Raw genomic sequence first — 24,764 nt, forward strand, 5'->3', positions numbered from 1 at the left:
CTCCTCAAGGCTATTGTGAGAGTCCATCGATCTATAGCCAAGCTTTGAAGACACAACTTGATCTGTTGATTTTACCTGATGGTGCAGCCCTTATTCAATACGTCGATGATTTGCTAGTTGCCGCTGATACTGAGGAAATTTGCAGGGAAGCCACTTTGTCGTTACTACGCCATTTGTCTGATTGTCATCACAAAGTTTCTCTCTCCAAGTTGCAATTTTGTCGACAAGAAGTAACCTACTTAGGTCACCTCTTATCGAAGGAGGGAAGGAAACTGACCCCAGAAGAATTCAAGCTATTGCGAAAATGAGTGTGCCTACGACACAGAGAGAAGTACGTGCGTTTTTGGGTATTACGTCGTACTGTAGACAGTGGATCCCTAATTTTTCTTTGTTAGCGAAGCCTTTGATAGCTCTTACTGTTAAGGATACTCCAAATCCTATTCCTTGGACTGACGAATGTCAAACGAGCTTTTCTGAATTACGCAATGCGTTGTGTTGGGTACTCCCGACTACAGTAAGCCTTTCACATTGTATGTCCACGAGAGAGAGGGATGTGCATTGTCAGTTTTGACTCAGCAGTTTGGCGATAAGCAGCGTCCATGTGCGTACTTTTCGTCGACTTTAGATCCGGTAGCTAGAGCATTGCCGAGTTGCTTGAGAGCTACGACGGCAGCGGCTGTTTCAATTCGACAGTCTGCTGGTTTGGTTATGGATAACACGTTAGTGGAAATGGTTCCACACGCAGTGGATATCTTGTTGAACCGTACGAAGACACAGCACCTAACTAGTGCTCGGTTGTCGGGTTACGAGTTGACGTTGTTAGCGAGTCATGTGCACATTAAACGATGCAACACGTTGAATCCAGCCACGTTGTTGCCGATTTCAGTTGAGACAGATGATGATAGTGAAGAACACCATGACTGTTTTCTGAAAACTGAAGAAGAGACGAAAGGGAGAATAGACCTTAGGGACACTCCTCTTCCTGAATGTGATGGTACTTTGTGGGTTGATGGTTTGTGTTTTAAGTTGCCGAATGGTGATACGACTGCGGCATATGCTGTTACAACTTTGCATACGATTGTTGAACCCGCAGGTATACCACATAATTCAGCACAAGCAGCAGAATTGATTGCACTTACGAGAGCGTGCGTGTTGTCGAAAGGAATAAGAGTGACCATATATACAGACAGCCAATATGCCTTTGGCGTGGCTCATAGCTGGAATTCCTAAGTGTGCAGAGAATGTGGTCAAGAATTGCATGGTGTGTCTGAAATACAATCCTGGTAGGGGAACCCCAACTCCAGCTGGTCATTTTGCGCCTCCAACATATCCGTTCGAGGTTTGCAGCTAGATTTCATCCACATGGAAAGGTGCAACAATTTGAAATACGTACTCGTTGTTGTTTGGGCCTTTTCGACATGGGTAGAAGCATATCCCTTAAACGACAACACTGCCATATCCACAGCTGAAGCCCTTGTCAAAGAATTCTTCCCTAGGTTTGGAATGCCGAGAATGGTCTGGAGTGATAATGGGAGTGAATTTGTGGGTCGAGTGATGAAGAAAGTATGTGAGGGGCTAGGTATCCAACAAAAATTCCACGATGCAAATCACCCCCTATCAGCTGGACTAGTAGAGTGCTATAATGGCACACTAAAACTGAAATTGGCCAAGATCCAAGCGAGTTCTGGTCTTAAATGGCCTGACGCTCTGCCTTTGGCACTCCTATCAACGAGAATGACTGTGCATTCCCGAGTGGGACTTAGTCCCTATGAAATTGTGTTCGGCCATCCGGCCAACATATGGGGAGTGCCAAGGCCGACAAAATTCAGTGAACTCGAACACCCTGTACTGCTTGATTATTTGTATGAATTGACGGCTAAATTGCGTGTTTTACACCAACAGGTTCACAATACTTTGCCTCCGGTCTCTGAAGCTCCAGGACATCCTATTGATCCTGGATCATGGGTGCTGATCAGGAACTTCCAGCGGACAAAGAATGACCAGCCCCGTTGGACAGGACCTCACCATGTCCTTCTCTCAACAAGATCAGTTGTTCGAGTAGAAGGGAAAAGGCACTGGATCAACGGCGTACACTGTAAGAGGGTCCCTCTGCCTCTTCCGTACGACCGTAGGGTCCAGGAGGGGATCGCTGACTCTGAAACTGAGACTGTGCCTCGTTTTCTGCCTTTTAGCAATGCACGCGTAAAAGGAACAATTTCTGAACAAGAAAGCAACAATATCTTGCAAGAAGCTGTGCCACCGTCAATTCAATTGAACACTACAGAGCCTGAACACTTGTTTCAGAACCAGACAGTACCTGGAAAAAAGCCGTTATAATTTGAGGCTGAGAACTATGGACAAATAAAAATTATTTTTTTCTATTTTTGAAAGTGCAGCTCTCTCATCTGAGAAACTTTCTTATTTTTGTTTTTCGAACCGCCATCCGGGTTCAGTTGCTAGGGTCGCGGTTGCTTAAGTCTTTGGAGTGCAGCTGAAGACGTTAGGTCAACAGTTCTGGTCGGTCTAAGGGAGTTGCCCTGGACTGACAGAAGCATTCCTTAGCATAGAACACCCTACCGCCGCGGGCAGCAATTTAGAGAGGATGGAGTTTTTCGAGATGGAGAGACTTGTCAAACAGATGAACTTTAAAGCCAGAATGTGTATATTGATGACAAAGAAACGATTTTTGATATTATGCATTTTCATGTTGCTTAGTGTAATGACGTTTTTAATAGGATATATTTTATTCTCTTTTCAAGGAACCTTTGCACCCACTACACAGCCCATACATCCTTCTACTGTTTCTTCGCATTTTTTTCACCCTCTGCCAGAGCATGAGTCCACTAGAAGATTAGAGTTTATCAATAACTCCTTCATCCAGCTTTTACACCAACACCAATTAGTAGTGAACACAACTAATTGTTGGGTGTGTGGTCTTATGCCACATACAACAGATAAGGGTATCCCATACTTGGTCTTACCATTTAGCTACAATGGTTCTTTGTGGGCGTTTCAGACAATGTTCATATACGCCATCGAACCATATCCCCCACGTTCCACGAGAAGTAACTCGAGCAATAAGGCATTGGTAGTGGGAATCGCAAATATGAGCAGAACAATTGACTCGTATAGAACGATTCCCAGAGATGAGTTGCAAGCTTACGATAGATGGAATGTAACAAGATATGGAGTTACTCTGAGTGAGAACGAGCGAGCAAAGAGATCCTCCTCGATTTGGATTGTACTCCATCAGGGTCACCTATGTCTGCAAGGTAATGGCAGGAATCCCAGAGCTCAGCTAGGGGAAAGTATCTGCACCGAAACATACGTTTTTTCGTCTCAGACTTCCCCTTCATTTCTAGCAGCTAAGGGTACCTATTTCATCTGCCATGATAGAGCCTATACATGGTTGCCCCCTGACTTCTCGGGCACATGTTTTGCTTAGTTCCTGTGGCCTCCTACCTACACGGCCGCGGCAGATTACCATAAGACAAGGATAGTTAGAGGTGTCATTAGTAAAGAAGACACTGCAGGACAAGAATTTGGAGATTTCGTAAAAGGTTTTCTGCCGTTTTGGGGACCTATGGTTAACAGCAGGAACATAAGGCAATTGACAAGGGTAGTTGAATCCACCGTAGTTGAAACTGCCGGTGCCCTTAGTAATTTGACGGCTGAGCTCCAGTCGGATCGCCTTATGACTCTTCAGAATAGGGTCGCATTAGACGTCATACTTGCAGACCGAGGTGGGGTATGTAAAGTGATCCAATCAAGTTGCTGTATTTTCATCCCAGATAACGCTCCAACAGTTTACCAGGCCATTTCCAAACTACATATCCTCGGTCCTCGGATGCTTGATTCCGTTCTGGGAAGGACATGGCTTTTGTAGTTCGGACTGGACTGTTCCCATGGGGCACAGGGTCAGAGCTGATTTGCATATCGCCATTGTCTAACCCAGGGTGGTGTGGCGTGCAAAAAAACGATGGATTTGGGCCCAGATCTTTGGACTGGGGTGAGTGTGTGACATTGATCCACATTCGGTCCATCACCTGTTGTGTTTGCAAACTGCATAAGATCTCTGAATCTATCCACATGGATAAAGGAGATTGGTCATTGATGGGGTGGTTCTGGGAACTGATATCTGCCTGGGGATGGAAGATTCTGATAGTCATTGGGATGACCTTAGCCATTCTTTTCCTGTTCTGTCTGTGTGTACAGTGTGCTCCTGCAATATGTGGCCTCTGTGCTACATCGTGTGTAAGGAAACCTGTATCAAGAAACGAGCTAAGTAATAGGATGATGCTACAGCAACATCTCAATGACTTTATGAATATAGACCTGGACTCAGATTAGCGTAAGTATAGGTTATTGCCTATGTAAGGGCAAAAGGAGGGTCTGTGGTACGGAAAATTTTGGACCCGTGTTATAAACATCGTCGTATCATAACGATTTTGGTATCAGCAGACCGGTAATGATTAAGATATTATGTACAAGCATTTTCGTCATATTCGGGTGACGACATCACCCTGAAATCAGAGTTTCCGTCCTGAACCCTCGGGTTCCATTTCGTGAACGGCAGCCATTTTGTGATTGCCCTCACCTAGGCCAAATGACGAAAGCCATAATCGAGTCAGAAGGACACGTACACCTTTGCTGACTCCTCTGTGACCTGGGCGAGCTGAGTCCACTGCCTGAAGCCAAACCTGTTCGGCCAGTTCCTTTCCCAGTGGCCGAATGAGATTAGCATCGAAGCACAACATGTCATAAACCTTTCATCGCACACAAACCATGCCTAATCTTACACACACCTGCCCCTGTTTCTTTCTTTATGACTTGCTTTACGAGCAGGAGGTGCCCGTTTTTATTGGGGGTCCGTCGATATCTGATGAAAATACTGGGCCTTGCCGGATAATTGATTGTGGGCTGAACAAACTGAAATATGGGCTTGTCATCATGACTCTGCTTTTTCTTTGTAGTGAAAATATGTGAATGGTCAACTGTAAAATAAGGAATGTTTGCCTAAAGCGTAATATTTTGTATAAAAAGAGAAGGCTGGCTTTGTAAGATTGAGCAGTCTCCTGAGAACATACACCGTGTTGTACTTCTAGGATACCTGTTACTGGCTACAGCCAATTAATACGATCTTTGACTTCACCTAGAAGACTCTGTGTTTCTGTAGTCTGAAACAGGAAGGACTCGAAGTCTTCGGGTGTGTTCCCTGGCACCGCTGGGTTCTTAAAAACCCAGTACTTCAACTCTTCATGCCCAGCCGCTGCCCCAGTTCTTGGACCCAGCGGGTTCACCGATCTCAGAGCCGTCTGATATCGCAGAGAGCTTCACAGCATATTTTGAGGGACTATCCGCGCCTCTGGAGTGCCTACCAGCCGAGACTGTTCAGCGGTTCATTGATGATCTCCCCCCGTGGTCGGTCTCGGATGAGGTTCGGGATCTGTTGGACATGCCCTTCACGGATGAGGAGCTGGGCTCTGCCCTGGGCGAGCTCAACCCGGGTAAGGCGCTGGGCCCCAATGGGTTCCCCTGCAAATTTTTTTAACAATTTCATGTGCAGCTGGGCCCACGCCTGTGCCCGGTGATCGAGGAGGCACAGGAAAGTGGAGTGCTCCCACCGGATTGGAGGCAGGCTGAGGTGGTGGTTTTCCTGAAGCCGGGACGGCCTCCGGAGAGCCATGCGTCCTACCGCCCGATATCGCTGATCAATACGGAGGCCTAGGTCATGGCCAAGGCCCTAGCCAATAGGCTTAAGCCCTATATCACAGACCTGGTCCACCCGGACCACGCAGGCTTTATGCCCCAGAGGGCCATCCGACACAATATCAGGCGTGCCCAAGTGGCGGTCTCGGCCTAGAGGAATCTGGATGAGCGGGCTGCCTTGTTCCTGGCAGACATGGACCGTGCTTTTGATTCCCTAAGTTAGACCTACCTGTTTGCCCTGCTAAGCCGCCTCAATATAGGTCCTCGCTTCCTGGCCTATGTGCAGCTGTTGTACACCGGCCTCACGGCCTCCGTGCGAGTTGGTGGGGTTGTGTCTCAGCCCTTTCCAGTTCAGAGGGGTACGCGACAGGGGTGTCCCCTCTCCCCATACCTGTTCGCGCTGGCCATGGAGCCTTTAGCCGCGTGGGTGCGCATAGACGCCCAGCTCAAGGGCTTTCGCTGGTCCCCGGGCCTTACGGACAAGATAGCACTATACACTGTCGACATGTTGTTCTTCCTTACGGATCTTGATCGGTCGGGCCACGGCTGCTGCGCATCTTGCAGATCTTCGGGGAGTCCTGCGGCCTCTATGTGAACTCAGGTAAATCCACCTTGTGGGTGCTGGGCAGCTGGCTTACAGTTGGCCCCAGGAGGAATGAAGTACCTGGGAGTATTTCTGTCCGAGGATGCAGGTGTCTCCCGCGTTCGTAACCTTGCCCCGATTTGGGATCGCACGCAGGAGGATCTAAAGGCGTGGGGTCGCATGCCACTGTCCATTTTTGGGAGGTCGGCCATATTTAAAATGGTGGCGCTCCCGCGACTTGTGTATCAACTACAGAATCATCCCTACCCCGTTCCGCCTTGCTGGTTTCAACAAGTTAATTCGGCACTGGGCGGGTTCCTGTGGGAGGGTGGGACTGTCAGGGTTGCGCTACGGACATGCTTTAGGTCCACATACGTGGGGGGCCTTGCTACATCTGATATACTCTCGTACTATCCAGCCGCGCATCTTTTGGTCCTCAATGATTCGTGGTACGGGGACAGGGGGGATCCAGCATATGCTGTTGAGCGCCACCGGATGGGCTCGTCTTCCATCCATACCCTACTGTACTCGGCACCGCTTCCGCGGAGTCTTCCATCCGCCACACAAGTGGTCTTCTCCGTCTGGCGGCAGGCGCTGCCCCGGATGGGGTGGTGGAACGTTCTAACTCGGGAGACCCCCCTTTGGCACAATGGTCGCTTGCCCCAATTGCTGACCCTCAGGGGTTTCGTACGGGTGGGACACCATAGGTGTCTCCACTCTGGGGGACGTGATGTCGGGCGATACCCTGAAGTCGTTCCAAGATCTGCAGAATGACTTTGGGATGCCCGTTCTCAATTCTTTCGCTTTCTCCAACTTCGACATGCACTGACACCTTACCTGACGGGCATAGACACCCTTCCAGACTTTAGCCCACTTGAAGCCCAGCTGTTTATGGGGGAACTGTCAGACAAAAAACTGTCCCGTATATACCAATCCCCGGTGCGGCACTGTTCCCCGGACCTACAGAAGTGTGGGAGGCGTGGGTGGGGGATGTTGGGGAATTAGAGGAGGAAGACTGGATGGAGGCCCTGGCGAGTCCTAGGGGGGGGCGGCGATCTCCACACGCCAGAGACTTATACAATTTAAACTCCACTGCACATACTTCACCAGGGAGCGCCTGTGGAAGGCGGGTATGATAGGGTCCCCTGAATGCCTGCGATGTGGCTCAGAGGTAGACACACTTATGCACACAACATGGGATTGCCCGGCGCTGCACAGGTTCTGGACCGGGGTCTTTCGATGTCTATCAGAAGTACTGGCGTGGGAATTGCCTAGAGAACCGAAACTGGCCTTATTGCATGTTATGGAGGGGGTTGGAGGCAATCGATACAAACGTCACCTGTTGTTGCTTGGTTTGCCTTTGGCCAAACATGACATTGCTAGAGCTTGGAAGGCGCCTCTGGCCCCGCCCTGGCCACCTGGAAGAACGGCATGGACTTCTGTATGGGGCTGGAGCAGCCTATTTTCATGGCCAGAGGATTCCCCCGTAAGCACTTTCGGATTTGGAAAAGGTGGGCGGATTACAGGGGGCTGGACCTAGACCCCCCCGGAAAGTGACTCCACTCTGACATTTTAATCACACGGGAGTGCTGGAGCACTTTAGTAGTGCTCTGACGGTTCTGGCATGAGCTCATTGTTTATCTTATTGTTTTCAGTGACCTGGTATATGGTAGCAGCGCAACCTGAGGGGGTGGGGGGGGGGGTGTTTGTATCGTATGAAAATGTCTGACACTGCTGTGTTCATTCCATTGCTGTGTGCATCAGAACCCGGTGATTGGGGCTTTGCATTCATATTCGTGCAGACTAATAAAATGTGTTGTGAAAAAAAAAGATACAGTTACTGTAATTGAAGGGTAGCTAATTTCTGAGTGTGAAAGTGTGCTGTTCTTTTTATTGTTATTATTATGCATATGTTGTACAGTGCTTGGCTACCTAAAAAAGGTTTCCCAGGGTTAATATGGGTATCAATGGATATATCACTATGAATGAACTATTATTTTTATTAATGTAATTTCCCGTTCTGTACTCCACATCTACCTCAACACATAACTATGTAATAAAATTTTTTTTTAAAAAAACAGCTCTGAAGGCCAAACTGTTTAATGAAATAAACTATTCATGTTTTGCCAAACGCCTCTTATTTTCACCAGCACTAAGCTAATTACGGTATATGGGCCAGTCCAATTTACATTCTAAAAAAGTGCAGAGTTAAACGAATTCCGGATGTTGAAACAACCAGATTTTTAAAGATTTACGAACTAGAGGGAGTGAATGACTTTCTCGCAATGTCAAAGGCTAGAGTTCCAAATTATTGATCTGGGAAAGGAAAATGCTCGGCCTCCTTGCAGAGATTTCCTATTTGAAATAATTGCGGCCAACATCAGAATACTAAAATGCAGCTAACATGCAGGGGAATACAATGACACCGAAGATTGAACATAAAGGGGTCCTTTATTTGATAGGCATTTGTGCAGATAGCACACAGCCCTGAATTTCACTCATCGCTCAATGGGTAACCAACGTAAACTCCTTAGCAAACTGGCTATGGATGTGAATTTGGGGTTTGAAGCAGAAGACATACAAACAGGAGGCATTTAAGTAGTGATTTTGCCACCCCCCTATACAAGACATTTACATAATCCAGTATATGAATGGCCAGAGCCTAGACCACAGTTTTCTGGGCAGAGGTAGAAAGGCAGCAAATGGTCTTCCTGAGCCATAACAGAACACTAAAACAAGTGGGTGTCAACTTGTTAATCTGCTGACTCGTGGTGAGTTTATCATCAAGCCAAACTCCCAAGTTCTTTATGACCGGCACTGGGATAGAGGGATTACCCATTTCACAGGCCACAAGCCATATCCCCAAGGGGTAGAGGGATTACCCACCATAAGACTTCTGTCTTGTCTACATTTATTTTCAGGAGTTGATACGCATTCATAATGAAACTTGGTTGAGACAAGACTGCAAGTCCTTCACATTCTGATTGTCCTTGGATGGCTCAGGTACAACAATTTGTGTGTCATTGGCATACTAACAGAGTGTGAGGCAGGCATCTTTTCACTATCTCTGCTAATGGAGTAACATATTAATTAACCCCATCGCCGTGGGGGTAATTCCCCTGCGGTGTGGGGGGAAGGGGGGACGCTCTCGGCACCGCGATGCTCATGACGAGCTAAGTAGCGCTGTGCTCATGACTAGTTGAGCTCTTCATGACCACACCTGTTTTCGTGGAACGTTCAGCACAGCAGGGGAATTTTTCCCACGTGTGAGCACTGTGCGGGTCATGACGACAGCGCCACCGTGCTCGTCATGAGCACCAGAGGTGTTAAAAGGCAGATGACTCAAGGTGAATCCCTTGCACAAACCTGAGGCTAAAAGATGAGCTTTCGACCTCTGTTGGTTAGTGTGCAACTGAAAGGTGCCATCGCAGAGGAAAGATTCTAGCCAGGATAAGGCAATTTCCTATGTTGCCATTTCCTCCAATGTTTGTAAGAGCGTGTTATGGTTAACAATATGAATTGCTGCACTGAGATGTAATAACATCAGTGCAGCACCTCCACCCTTGTTAAGTTGATGCCTCAGGAACTCAGTACCACTGAGAAGTGCAGATTTGATGCTGTGTCCTGCTCAAAACCCAGGTGTGAAGGGTGGAGCTGGATCAGGCCATTAAGTTCTATTATGCATTGTAAGGTGTTGGTTTACATATTTCTACAGCACCTTGGCAAGAGTGGGCAACAAAGATATAGATCTATGATTTGAGCATATGAGTGGATTCAAATTGGATTTGTTCCGTAGAGGTTAAACCAAAGCCATTTTCCATATTCTTGGACTATGCCCTCCACCAATGACAAATTCAATCATCATGATGGGGTGTTTGTCAAAGAGGTGTGTCTCTAGCTCCTTCCTAAACTGGATCAGGATTGGTTAGAGCAGTGCTGATAGATATATTGATGTTCTTGATCCTGGTTGACCAAATGGAGAAGGCCTAATGCTTTGTTTTTTACATTTTTGTACTGGTTCATCCCTAATCTGGAATTCTGGGTGCCGGATTGTCAAATTCAAGTCCAGATTATGACCATGTCAGCTAGATAGGCAGGGGAGCCAGTCGTAATGGGTTTCATAAATAATGAAGCTGTTTTTAAAATATTGTGCAGGCAGCAAGGACAGAAAATAGAGTTCCAATCAAGATGGGGTGATGTGGCTTTATTTCGGTGGGTCCTTGGTGAGGTATGTTTCTAATTGTAGGATGCTCTTAAAAAGGGGGCAGTGTGGAGTCTTGAAGGCCATGTATCAGCGCATTGCCACTATCCTGATTCAACAGAATGAGGGCTTAAACTATGATTCTGAAGTTGCTACCTAGGAGGAATAATTTCACTTTCTTTTCTAAATTTCAACATTACGTTGTGAGATTAAGCTCAACAACATTTTGTAATAACAGTATCCCCCTATTCAGTGCTACTGCTGATCCTTTCACATTTTCTAATTCTATTGTACATGTATCTTCCTGTATTGATACTGGTTAATAGAATATTTTAAACAGATATGATACATTTATACTAAAAAGGGCCATACCCTACCTGTTTAATTCCTCCAACCCATTGAACAGCACTAGCATTGATCCTCAGTACTTTTCCTGGAGGGGCGCTTGAGTCATAGCTGCCCACCTTCATGTGCCTGATGGTGCCTTCGGAATCCTGCTGCCAATTGACAATATCATACTGTGCAGGCGGGTTGCCATATCTATCGAAGAACCCCTCTGTGTCTTCTTTACTCAAGCGCACATTCTTGATATAGGGAAGGAGCTGGAAGGAAACAGAAGTTGACTTCACTTTAGAACAAAATTGTTGTCTGGATGTGTTTAATAAAACATGTTCTAGACCTACCTTGCTCGGTCAACACCATTATGTAGCATGGACAAAATTGAAGATGAGTAACATAGCTCTGGCACTATCACTGACCAATTTGACATTTATTCTCTAATAAAGTTTAGACATTTTTATATGCGTTCTAATTTTAGTTACTTAGAATGTACTATCTCAACAAGACACTCGATCTTTCTAAAAGCGTTAGTAGCTGGTGGACTGGACCATGACCTGAATTTTTGAGATTGTGTTTTAATGTACTCCTAGGGACGTATTCAATTTGCAGAAGACTACCAACATTTCAGCCTTAATACCTGATACCTGGTAATAACACATTTATGTAAGGAGAGCATTTGGTATTAGGAAAGAAATTTGGTAGAAATTGGCCTGGATTCAACCCTGGGAACCTTACCTTGCAAGTGCATGGCACCTTACCACAAACGTAACAAAGGTTCCACTGCAATTTGAATGTATTTATATCCTGGACATTAGTAGTGCAGGCCACCAGTCATTATTCTTAAATGATCATTGATGTGAAAAACAGACAGGCACCTCATAATTCTTGAGCATACCCTACCATTCCATCCATCCAAGTGCTGCTAATCATTTGCGTATTGGTTGGGTCAGGAATGAACCAATTTAATGCATATTACTTAGTGTCTTCAGAGGTCAGCCTGTGGCTGCTGACATGGATACAGTTGTGGCCAGTGTTGGAGAAGGCTTCTGCCTGAGATCTGGGAGCCCCAACGATCCCCTTGCAACCTGCTTCTGGCTGTTTACAAAATGCTTTCACTGTCACTGTGGGACTATACCATTCCACGCTTTGAATGTGCTGCATTGTTCCCATTGGAGTTCCCTGTGGATGTGGGAAGCATGCATTTAATGGAATTTGGAAAAATGCTGGAGCAGGCGGTCCGGTCTGCGTTCCACTGGGATTCATTTATACTTTCCTTCCAGACTTTACAAGTACCACTTTGATTCAATTTACTTTTTCTTAAAGACTACCAGTGGATACAGCAATACACTCACTGAGGTGTGACCTCAACGGAAGGGCCCACAACAGATCTGTTCATCTGATTCTGTGCTATTTCACTATTATACATCTCTTTCCCTTATTAGGTGTTTCTTCGCCCATGCCTTTCTATCTCTCCTGTTTGACCCTGTCATCATGAGTCTGTTCCCTGACTGACTCTGGCTGCCTACTCTTACTTGCACAAACCTTTCATCCTGACTCTCACAGCACTAATTACTAAATGATTGCCAGAGTAGAAGCAAGAAATACACTGGAATCTGATCACAGAGAACCCACCACTGACTGCCCTGCAACTTACAGTATAGATAGTCTGATACTGTAAGATGCTGCAATAGCTCCCTCTATCTTTCCTTCTCTCTCTCTCCCTTTTCCCTGTTTTTGTATAGCTTTAGGAGGAGGAGCCTAAAACAGGATGCTCTTTTATCAAGCCTTTGGCCACATGTATCAAGACATTTTACATACGCAAACAGAACAATTTGCAGAAACAGCCCATTTGCAAATGCAAAACAGGCTATTCTCATGTACCAAACCCTATTTTGCAATTTGGTAACCTGTTACCGGATCGCAAAATGGGTTTGTGATTCGGTATTTGGAAGGGGCGTATTTAGAGCGTCCCTTCCAAATACCGAATCGCAGCGTGTATAAAATGCTTTGTGACCGTGAATGCAATCGCAAAACATTTGTCTTTTATCACCAAGTTCAAGTTGGTGGTAACCCATTCGCAAATGAAAAGGGTGGCAAAACATTTTTGGGAGAGCAGGCAGTGGTCCCATGGACCACTGACTGCTCTTAAAAAATAAAAATAAAACCTTTAATTTTCCTTTTTTAAACTTAACCCATTTTCCTTTAAGGAAAATGGGCTGCATTTAAAAAAAAAAGAAAGATTGAATTATTGAAAAGCAATCATGGACATGGTGGTCTGCTGAGCCTAGCAGGCTACCATCCCTGTGCATTTTAACACTTCCTAGGGGGTCGCCAATTTTGACATACCTCGTTAATATTAATGAGGTAGGCTAATTTGTGACCCCCTGGGACTCGGTAAATAAAACACTAGAGTTTCATACATTAGGAATAGAGATTACCAAATTGCGATTGGCTGAAATTAGCAATTCCAAATGTTGATACATGTAGGCCTTGTCCCTTACAGGGAGTACAGATATTCTTTTGGGATAGCCAAACATAAGGAAGTTCTAATGTCAACAGAACTATAACAAACACAAATTCGTTGAAGTATCACATGATTTGTGATTTTTTAGAAATACTATTTTTTTGGGGTTTGGTTAATATAGAAGCCAGTTAACTTTTTTTTGTTTAATCCCTATAGGAGAGAGCAGGTCAAAGCCATGAAGGATAATTGTCTTCAACCCAGCAAGGGAAGTGAGTCCCTCATTTGTGCCAGAAAGATTTGCCTTTTTGTGAGCTCTGTCGGAGACGGCATCCCTATCGCAGGAAGAAGCAATATTGCTTCTGGATGCTTTTCACTTCTATTCTGTCCCTGACTTGCTAGTGTGTAGTACTTTCTTACAAAAAAATAGGAAATAGATTTTTCCATAAACAATCTTGTTGTTTGATAATTCTCCTACAAAAAGTACAAAACTATGTTTTGTGGGTAATTCCCTTGCAAAACCTACTTTTCATCTCGGGCTATATTTTTAAGCATCTCAAGTTGGGAACATTGGTAAAATAAAACTTTGGCAACATTATTTTTACTATGCAGTTTCTTGTTGCACTTTTGCTCACAGCCTATTCTAACCTTCTCTATTGTCATGTGCACATCCACAGTGGCGATGGTTGTTGCTGAGCATGTGCAGAGCAGTGATGTACCTTTTTGATGACCTTGATGTGGATGCTGTCCTATAGGAGGGCATGTTTTTCTACTGTCTTACATTTCCAAGATGTTTGAAATATAAATACTTGGAAGAATGCTTACCTGCCACGGATGGAAGTCCGAGACATTTGCACAGGGTTTTTGAATGAAATGTCCACCATCTTGAATGCATATCCTCAGATTGTCTAAAGCTAGAGCTGTGGCATGAACCGCTTTGTAGATATTGTAGGTAATTCTAAAGTCCATCAGTGTGTTCATTGGAAGATTAACCAGTTTCTCAGTCCCAGTACATATTTTGGTCTTGTTGTCCCATAACAAGAAATGTATCTGGTCCAACCATTGGCAGCTGAAGGCTTCTTCCCAGAACCTTTTTACAAAGATATCTCCTTGAGATGTTGCAGGGTTAATGCTGGTGAAATACCCTTCAAAGCCTATAATCTCCCCACTGTGGACTGCAAATCCGATTGTGCCAGAAAGTATTTCCGAATATTTCTTGCTGGATAGAAGAGAATTTGTTGACCATGCTTCACTGGCGATCCATATCTTGCCTGTTACATTCTGCCTCACCACCTCATCAAGGAGAGGAACCAGGTAAACGTCGGATGAGAAGATGACAATGGCCATGGCTTCTGATGTTTTGATAACTTGGGCAATATGAAAAGCATTATCTTCAGGTTTGGTTAGGTGGATGTTCTCACTGAAGGCCACACAAACACCAGTTTTGATTAGCTCTTGCTTTACCAATTGACTCCCCAGTTGGCCATAGTCATCATCTGCAGCCAAAATTCCAACCCATGTCCATCCAAAGTGCATCACTAATTGAGCCAGCCCACGGGACTGGACGTCATCACTGGGAATGGTGCGGAAAAAGGAACGAAATTGGTTCCGGTCACTTAGGAGTGGGCTTGTTGAAAAATAACTGATCTTTTAAAAAACACAAAAGAAATGTTAACACGTTGGAGTTTCAACATGACATTTGCAGAAATTGTCACTGTGACCAGTGACACCTGGATCCCAGATCCCAGATCCCCACCCAATCGGGAATATTTGTCTAACCTTGCCTGGCTGTCACCTTCTTTTTCTCAGTAGACTACGGTTGCTGTTTTACTGGGGAACCTTCATTTGGAATACACTTAGATGAAATATAACGAATAAAATCAGCAAAAACATAGTAAAAGATTTAACATTTAATACATTTTAAATATAATAGGTAAATTAAATCAAACATTTATCTTCTACTGGAATTACAGGCTGAAAAATAATTGAGAGCATCAAACGCTTGAACAAGAGAGAGGCTCCACATATCCAGCCTCTTTGGTTAGGGTTACTGGCTTTGAAGGAGACGCACCTTTTCATTGGACAATATGTCTCAGCCATTCTCTAACTTTCATATAAGTATTTATCTTACAGAGCCAGCATTTGGTACTCAAGCTGCCTTCAGATTGAATCCCTGAAGCACCAATCAAGAGGGGGCATTATACAAGAAATCATGGTATCAAAAAATCATTGATCAAATAAGTAAGTGACTATAGGTAACAATAGATTTACTATTCTTAACTCTATATCTGCATATCTAACTTGTATATATATATATATATATATATATATATATATATATATATATATATATATATATATATATATATATATATATATATATATATATATATATATATATATATATATATATATATATATATAATATAATATATGTCATACGATGTCATAGAACATGTCATGTGCAATGTCATATGTGAGGTCATAAGTAGTGCATGGCGGGGTGCCAGTTGTAGTTAGCACTGCTAACTTTATCCGGTGAATTTCTTCAAAATGGTAATGAAATCACTGACATATTCACTAAACTATAACATTGTTCTGTATCTCCGAATTTCTACGTGTTCTTTAAAGTAAAGTAGCTCTTAATTGCTATATGTAAATGAAACCCTCCTTCGTGCACGGCTGATGGTTGTCTGCCATTGCCTGGCTTTCATATGTGTATTCAACAAGGACCCCCTGAGTAAATGAATTTAGAAATTCCTAGGTCAGGGAAATAGTACAATTGAAAAATAACAACCTAGGCAATTTTAAAAGTGAGAAACCCTGATGGTAAGCATTAATGAAGGTATGACTACAGCTGGCTAAAAAAACACATGATTGTATTTATCAATTGTCACAGTAAAAAGGAAATTCATTCATATAACATACAATTTGAGTAAAAAATTCAACAATAAACAATTACATAAACATCAATGTACAAAAGTAGAACACAAAAAGAGAGGGTAAGTGGCATAAAAATAGGGTCTCTACGCGTGTTTCGGCGGCCAGCGCCTTCTTCCTGGAGTAGCCACGTAATATTAAAAAGATTATTTTCTTAAGAAGCAGTACACAGTAGATTTTCAGTTTCTTACTGCTATTCTTTCAGTATTCAGTATAGATAAAACTGGTTAATCTGGTACTTAAGTTGTTAATACCCGCCAACCGGAACCCTTTATTTGAGTAAGTTTTGGGTGATTTTCATGACGATTTTCCAGGGATATTTTCAGTTTCCCGCGCTTGCTGACGCCGTGAGACGTACCGACCCGCCACCGGACATTGGGAGCCCTGCCGTCTATCTTCGGGCAGGGAGTACTTTTAAATTTCAATCCCAGGAGTTTCAAGAATCTAGTAATCTACCTACTCTTGGGACATAGAAAATACGAAGACCGAATCATTTAGGCAAACAAATTGCTATCGAGACCAGGACCCCATCTGACCAACATATCCTAGAACAAAAACTATAGAACACAAGCAGTATTTCCAGATCCCTGTTTTTGTTGGGGGGGAAATAAAGATTGAGAACCCCCGAGAAACTGAAAATATCCCTGGAAAATCGTCATGAAAATCACCCAAAACTTACTCAAATAAAGGGTTCCGGTTGGCGGGTATTAACAACTTAAGTACCAGATTAACCAGTTTTATCTATACTGAATACTGAAAGAATAGCAGTAAGAAACTGAAAATCTACTGTGTACTGCTTCTTAAGAAAATAATCTTTTTAATATTACGTGGCTACTCCAGGAAGAAGGCGCTGGCCGCCGAAACGCGCGTAGAGACCCTATTTTTATGCCACTTACCCTCTCTTTTTGTGTTCTACTTTTGTACATTGATGTTTATGTAATTGTTTATTGTTGAAATTTTTACTCAAATTGTATGTTATATGAATGAATTTCCTTTTTACTGTGACAATTGATAAATGAAATCATGTGTTTTTTTAGCCAGCTGTAGTCATACCTTCATTAATGCTTACCATCAGGGTTTCTCACTTTTAAAATTGCCTAGGTTGTTATTTTTCAATTGCCTGGCTTTCAGTCAGGGCCTGCAACAACACCCCTGATGCAGCCAACCTTACACTGTGTTCGGCCTTTGGGGAAGATCAATTCTGGCAGATGTATGACATCACAACGCATGCTTTTAACACGCATGCTTTTACATCACAAATTTTACAATGCATGCCTTTACAACGCATAGTGTTGAGGGGTGCTGGATAGTGAATAGTTTAATTTACTATTCCAACTCCAGTCCCCATGGACAGTAGGGAAGGTGTTGGATAGTAAATTAAATCTATTCCCTATCCTAGAGCACCCCCCAGTGCAATGCGTTGTAATGGTTTGCATTGTAAAAGTTGCGATGTAAAAGCACTGCGTGGTAAAAGTTGCGTTGTAAAGGATGTTTCCCATTCTGGCCCTACACACTCGGCAGGTCATACCCTGGACATTATATATACTAATACATCCTTCATACTTGGTGATCCTCCTTGCCCATTGATGTGGTCAGATCACTCTATGATTCCATTATAGGAGTAATAGTTGCTTTAGAAACCAAACTACTATATATATTTCCTGAATGGCCTCCAAAGGCAATGGCATAAAGCCATAACTCCTATAGCAAAATATATGTTCCTCCTGTTTTCAAAGAACACATGAACGGTACTAAGAAACTTAGGGTTTTTAATGACGCCATCAGGTTAGTAAGAGACATGTTGGCTCCCGTGAAACATCGACATAGCAATTCCCGGAAAAAAAGTGAAAATTGCTATACTGCAGAGTTACGTAGTGAAAAAACCAGATGCAAACACCTGGAAAAATATGGCGTAAATCCCATTTGGAAATAGAGAAGCTTAATTTTAAATTGGCCCTCACTGCTTATCATGAAAACTTAAAAAAGGCATGTAAAGTTCATCGTATACTAAAACTGAACCAGGCAGGTAATTTAACTAAGGATCTTTATAACATTTTTACCTCCTTCACCAACCCCCCGGCTTGCGCCCTGCAGATTTCCCCCTCTCAGGGACTATGTTCTTCCCAACCGCGGAGACCTGAGCAACATGGCTGATGCCCAGTGGAGCTGTTAGATAGCTGTAGAGGAGATTGGACCCGGTTCACCACCTTGACCATATCCTAACCAGCCAGACATTGGGCATAGATCACCTTGTCTCCCTGTTGTGTCTCAACTCCCTCTCTGGCTTGTTTCTATGTCCTCCCCCCTACCTTCTTCTTTTACTTCTATCCGCATAGCCTATACATCTATTCTAAACTGTTTATCCTGAATGTTGAGACCTGAGCAACATAGATGATGCCCGATGGAGTTGCTAGACAACTAATGAGGAGATGGGCCCTGGTTTCCCCCTCGACCGTCACCTACCCAGCCGGACATTGGACACAGTTCTTCCTCGTCTCCCTGCTATGGCTCCTTCTTCCCCTCCCTTCCTATAAATCCTCTCAACCTCGTTGTTTGTTTACTGTACATTATTATGATATTGCAACTGATGCAATTTGTAACGCAATGTTCCTCTGATATAGCGCTCCGATACCTACGGGTCTAGCCAGTGCTTTATAATCATTTTTAAAGTACAGTACCTCCTAATGCAACGTTCCCCTGGTTAAGTGCTCTGATACCTCCGGGTCTAGATATCGCTATATAACCATCGCAAATCAAATAAACTAAAAACTGTTGTTTTCCTGAAAGCTGAAACCTGAGCAACATGGCTGATGACCGGTGGAGCTGCTTGACAGCTGATGAGGAGATTGGCCTTGGTTTACCCCTTGACCGTCACCTACCCACCTGGACATTGGGCATAGTTCCTCCTCGTCTCCCCTCTATTACTCCTTCCTCCCCTCCCTCCTACGATTTATTGAAACATTGTTTATGTGCACTGTACCTTACTATGCTCTTGATTCTGATGTAATTTGTAACGCAACGATCCAAAATGTAAAGCGTTCTGATACCCTCTTGGGTCAAGTTCGCACTATAGAAAACAATATAAATAAATAAATATGTGACAGTACAGCTGTGTATTTTGATGATAACATTAATTTAATTTACAATCAATTCCCTCAAACCGCGTGTCACGTGGAACACTCTAACTACAGTCCCTCAACTCTAAGAGGTTCTGATGAAGGACTGAAACATTTCAATGCCATCCAGGTTTCTCAGGTGGAAGCCATGCTTAGAATTGTGAAATCTGGATTGCCTCTTGATGTGATGCCGGCACACATATTTGCTCTCCTTACACCTCTCCTGGCCCCTTCCATTTCGGACATTTTGAAAACGTCTTTATGTGAAGGAATTATGCCTCTTGATTGGAAGGCTGCTCAGGTGATACCAATCAAGAAGAAAGCTCAGTTGACTTCTTAAGTGCTCTCTAATTATCGCCCCATCTCACTCTTGCGCTTATGAGTAAAATGGTGACGGTTATATCAACACTCAGTTAATGGGTAATCTTGGTTCCCAAGGCATTCTTGATCTTTCCCAGTCTCGGTTTAGACCCAATCACTCCACAGAGACAACTCTCATTGGGGTCACTGACCACATAAAAATAGCCTTGGATAACAACAAAGCAGTGCTGCTGGTCTTGTTGGATCTGACAGCAGCCTTTGATATGGTCTCTCATCAGAAATTGATTTTTCAACTGAAAGAGGCTGGTCTGCAGGAAAAGGCACTTAATTGGCTCGTCAGCTTCTTAGACCAGCACTCCTGGACCATCAATCTGGGTCCCTTCTGATTCCTAACCCTGAAGCTTTCCAAGGGGGTGCCCCAGGGGTCTTGCTTGAGCCCTACCTTGTTTAATATCTGTTGTGGCCTCCCTAGCCGAGATCATCAGGTACTACGGTTTTACTCCATTTTCCTACGCAGATGATACTCAACTACTCCAGTCCACACAGAGTTAATTGATCATCGTTTTGCAAAGGGCATGCTAGCCATATCAGCTTGGATGACAGAACACTTTCGCCAGTTATATGCGGCCAAGACCTAAATCCTGCTGTTTGGCTCGGCTCAAGCTTCCAGGTCCCCGAAGTGGTGGCCTGCAGTATTAGACCCTACTCCATCTCCTACTACAGTTGCAAAAAATCTAGGGGTCTGTTTGGATGTATTGTTATCAATGAAGGATCAAATTCTGACTCCTGCAGGGACCTGCTGCCATACATTGAGCCTTTTGCGTGGAGTGTTCCCGTGGCTGCCTCTTTCTGTATGTAGAACTCTGATTCTGGCTTTAATCATTGATCGCCTGGATTAGGCAATGCTCTACTGGCATCTGCTAATGATACTCTTCCCTGTAGATTACAGATTGTACAGAATGCTGCTGCACGCCTGGCTCTCAAAAAGCTGGCATGCACCTCCCCAGGGCCATTGTTAAAACAACTGCACTGGCTCCCTATTCGCCTGAAAACTAAATTCAAGCTTTGTTGCCTCGCTCACAAAGCTCTTTTTTGGTATGAGCCCTAGCCACCTGGCGGACAAGTTTAAAGTCTATTGTCCAAATCGTCGACTCAGATCGGAAGGTAAAGAGTTGCCAGTGGTCCCCCGCTACAGGAAAATATGAACAAGAGGCAAAACTGTAGACTACCTTGCCCCAGAATACTGGAACACCTTGCCGGAGGACTTGCGCAAATGCCCCAGTCTTTTTCGCTTCAGGAAACTCCTGAAGACAGAATTATTTCGGGACTTGTCTGTGTCTGTCCTGCACCCTTTCTATGGTAGTGCGGAGATACCCCTGTGGGGGTGATTCCAGCGCTTTATTAATCCCTTACATAGATACATACGTGTGCAGTGAGGGTTCAGCCAAGGGGACTGACTCTGAGGACCCCATCCCCTAAGGCCACCTACTTAAATGAAGGGAAGGGGGGCTGTGTGACCCCTCAAGCCTTGCTCTGCCATAGGAACCCCATCCATTAGGGCTACTCCTAAATAGATGGGAGGGGTGTTGGTGGTGTTCCACCCGGGCTGAATTTGGCCCCCGGGACCCCACCCTCCGGTGCCCAGCATATATTTTATGAGGATGGGGCACTGGAAGCCCCTTCCCCAGGCTGATTTAGGCCCTGGGGACCCATCCAACAGGGCCTGTGGCACTTTTCAGGGGGAGGGTTCAAACAGCCCCCTTTCCAGGCAAATCTTGGCCCCAGGGACCCCTTCCCCCAGTGCCCAGTGCATTTTACAGGGGGACAGGGACATGCAGCCCCCTCCCTTGGCCAACTTCAACCCAGGGGACCCCATCCCCTGGGGTCCAACTTTAATACCAGGGGAGGGGGATAAGGTCCCTTTCCCCTTGCAGATGATCACTTCTGGACTCCATTCCCCAGGGCTCGGCATCCTTTTTGTGAAGAAGAGACACGCAGCACCCCCCTCATGGCAATATCTGCCTGAGATTCTCATCTCTGGGGCCCGAGCATGATTGTTTAGGGAGGCAGACATGCAGCCTCCCTCCATTGCCAGTTTTGCCCACTTGGGACCACCTCTACCAAGGCCCAGTGCAATTTTTTATGGGGAGAAGCAACCTCCCTCCCCGGACCGTATTTGGCCTCGAGCCATCCTTCCCCAGAGCACTGCATAATAAATTGTAGGTGCCCACCCAGGGCACTTATCATAGTGTCATTGGGTGATGCATCCAACAGGATTGGGCATTGCTCCCACCTGGAGGGAGCAGCTACTAATTCTATTACATGCAGGCAGAAGCAATATTTAGATCTTTGTCCCTGCTCTCATCACTCCAGGAAGGAAAGCAGATCCTAAATCTGCTCCCAGCAGGCAGGAACATTTTTGAAGCTCCCGCCCACTTGGAGCGGATTTGGGGCCTGATTCACAAAGGGTCTCTCCCCTCATTGTGGCAAACTTGCAATCTTGCTGAAGACTCCACACTTAGGGAGGAATATTTGTAATAAAAATTCTCATTGGGGAGCTTCCACTATGAGGGAGGTCCGTGGTGTTTGCTCCCTCTTGGCGGGAGATTTAAAAATGTTCCTCCCAAGAGAAAGCAAACACAGGTTTACCTGCCCACTCTGTTGGGGGCAGGAAAACCACTATGTTCAGGGGTAGGCTCCCCTGGACATTGCTTGTGAGCTGGCACCGGGGAATGGGGTCCCCAGAGCCATTAGGGGGCTGTGTGACCTCCCTCCCTTTAAAGGATTGACCCAGGAGGTAGGTACCCCAGGGCCTTTTCAGTCTCGAGGAGGGAGGCTACCCCATTTTCTTTAAATTTCAGCCATGGAGTGAGCTCCCTGTGGCCTCTCAAGGCTGTCCTACCCGTTTTCCTATAATTCAGCCCCAGTTGTGTACTACTCAGCACCTCCTGATTCTCAAGGAGGGGGTCAAGGATCCCTCTCCCCATATAAACAGTTTTCAGCCCCAAGGATCTGCTCTGACCATGAGTGATGTAATATGTGAGGTCATAAGCAGTGCATTGCGTGGATGTTAGTTCTAGTTAGCTGAGCTAACTATAACTGCTTAATCTCACTGTTTTTGTACGAATGAAACATAAGCCTAACTATAATGTTTTTTAATTCCATTTCCTAACTATAAAGTCCCTGTCACCTTTTTTTCAGTGAAAATCTAAGGTTTTTTTGAATTATAATGCCTAACTCGGACATCCCTGTTAAGATTGGTCTTTTCAGTACATTTCTATATTTTTTTGTTATAGTAATGGTGTTTGCAGATTGATGGAAAAAGGGGCGGGCATCTGACCATCTCTCAGGAATCCCGCTGTGTAGGGCTCACAAAAAGTACCAGGATGGCTTCTTGGCCCCAAGGTCCCTCAGCATTCAAGAGGACCTCATTCCCAAACCAGTAGTGCACCAGGAGACACTTTTGCAGAGTGGTGGAGAAAGGGGGCGTGTGGGAATTACTGGTGGTAACAGGAGGGGTTGTTCGGCCATAAGTAACCTCAATAGCCAAGTGGACTTCATCTCCCAACTAGCAGTGCATCAGGAGACATGCTTGCAGAGTGGTAGAGAAAGGGGGCAGGGCCCCAAATACCTCCCAGCAATCCTGCAGTTTGGGACTTACTGAAGGTAACCTAGGATGGTGCTGGTCCCCGGGGCAGCGGGGGAGGTTGTAGGACCTCCTCCGCATTTCTTTGAAAACAAACAGGGGCAGCAGAGGAGGGATGCGTAGGCCCCCTGCATTTGTAGTGTTGATTGCCCTGGGGAGATGGCAGTCCCTGGAAGTGCAGGGGGGCTGAGTGCCGTCTGTATTTCTATTGTTTACTGCCCTAGGGAGGTGGCGGTCCCTGGGACTTTGGATAAGGCTAGGAGGGGGCCCATGTTACCCCCTTTTATATTTTTAGCATGCATCCAGGATTTTGCCAAACCTGAGGGCTTTTTTTAAAAGACGCACAGGGGCCAAAATGTTTTTTATTTTGAATTTTGCTGCAAATATGCAGATCCATCCTGTGAATCTATGGCAAAATTTAAAAAATAAAGCTTTTTACCGCTGGTGGGGTCCCTGTGGGACTCTCCACCATATATGCGGTGTCAGGGTATTCCTACCTTGTCCCCTTTTCATAATTCTTTACTTTTTTTGTGGGACTCGGCTTTAAGCTGAGGCCCAAGATGGGGGCCAACACTTTAACCATTGAGTGTTGGCAGCCAATCAAATTTTAGTAGGATCCGCAACTCCACTGCAAGGACTCATGTCCACAGATATCTATATTTTTTTTACTTTAACATCTCTAAAACTTCTGAACAGATTTACAACAAATAAAAAAAGGCACTCCTTCTGAACCAACATACAGTTTTCTGCCAAATCTGGTGTAATTCCGTTCAGCAGTTCGGACTGCAGTTATGTTAAAAAAATGAAAAATTCCGATAGAGATTACATAGGGAAAGCATGTTTGGGACCCCCCGTTGTTTCTCGGCCCCCACTTGGCGTATCATTCCAAAACTTGTAAAACAGCAGCTGAACCAAAAGGGGAAGTTTTGTTAACTTTTGTGACAATTCTTCAAGCGGCGCCAAAGTTATTGGCAAAACATAAAATGCTTTTCCAATGGAAACGTTGGCCCTAACTATGACTATCTACTGGTGACAGCCATTGTGTAGGTATTGTTAGAACCTACTACCCACAGAAAGAGCATTTTTTACTTTGGTAATATCTGGTGCCGTTGACGAATCTTCACAAAACTTTCCAAAGATAAGTTCACCTCAGGTCCTCCCTTGAATTTTTGGATGTGATCTGGCAACTGGGTGCCAAGTAAAAAGGGAGTCCCAAAGTGCAACTACCCCTTTCTATAAGAATTTTAATCAGCGCTACAGTCAGGCATGGCCATTTCAGGTAAAAGCGTTGGGGTAGTGGGGCAGCGGCAGGGCGGGGGGGGGGTCAACAGATGACGGAATGGGGAAAAAAATAAGTAAAACCACATTCCTTGCCTTTGCCGCTTTGCCGACTCAGCGATGTGGCAAGCGCAAGGTAAGTGATTGTATTTATTATTTCTTTTATTTTC

General features: G+C 44.8%; 1 protein-coding gene across 1 annotated transcript in view; it reads right to left on the minus strand.

Moving 5' to 3' along the window:
* LOC147678555 (extracellular calcium-sensing receptor-like) overlaps positions 1–24,764 on the minus strand; it is a 68,854-nt gene that overhangs the window by 14,859 nt on the left and 29,231 nt on the right. Inside the window, exons 2-3 of the mRNA XM_086945689.1 lie at positions 14,119–14,940; positions 10,871–11,095 (exon numbers count right to left, since the gene is read on the minus strand). Coding sequence (XP_086801815.1) covers positions 10,871–11,095; positions 14,119–14,940 — 1,047 coding nt within the window. The remainder of the gene's footprint in view (positions 1–10,870; positions 11,096–14,118; positions 14,941–24,764) is intronic.

Source organism: Lissotriton vulgaris, chromosome 12 (assembly GCF_964263255.1).
Source record: "Lissotriton vulgaris chromosome 12, aLisVul1.2, whole genome shotgun sequence".
NCBI classification, from domain to species: domain Eukaryota; kingdom Metazoa; phylum Chordata; class Amphibia; order Caudata; family Salamandridae; genus Lissotriton; species Lissotriton vulgaris.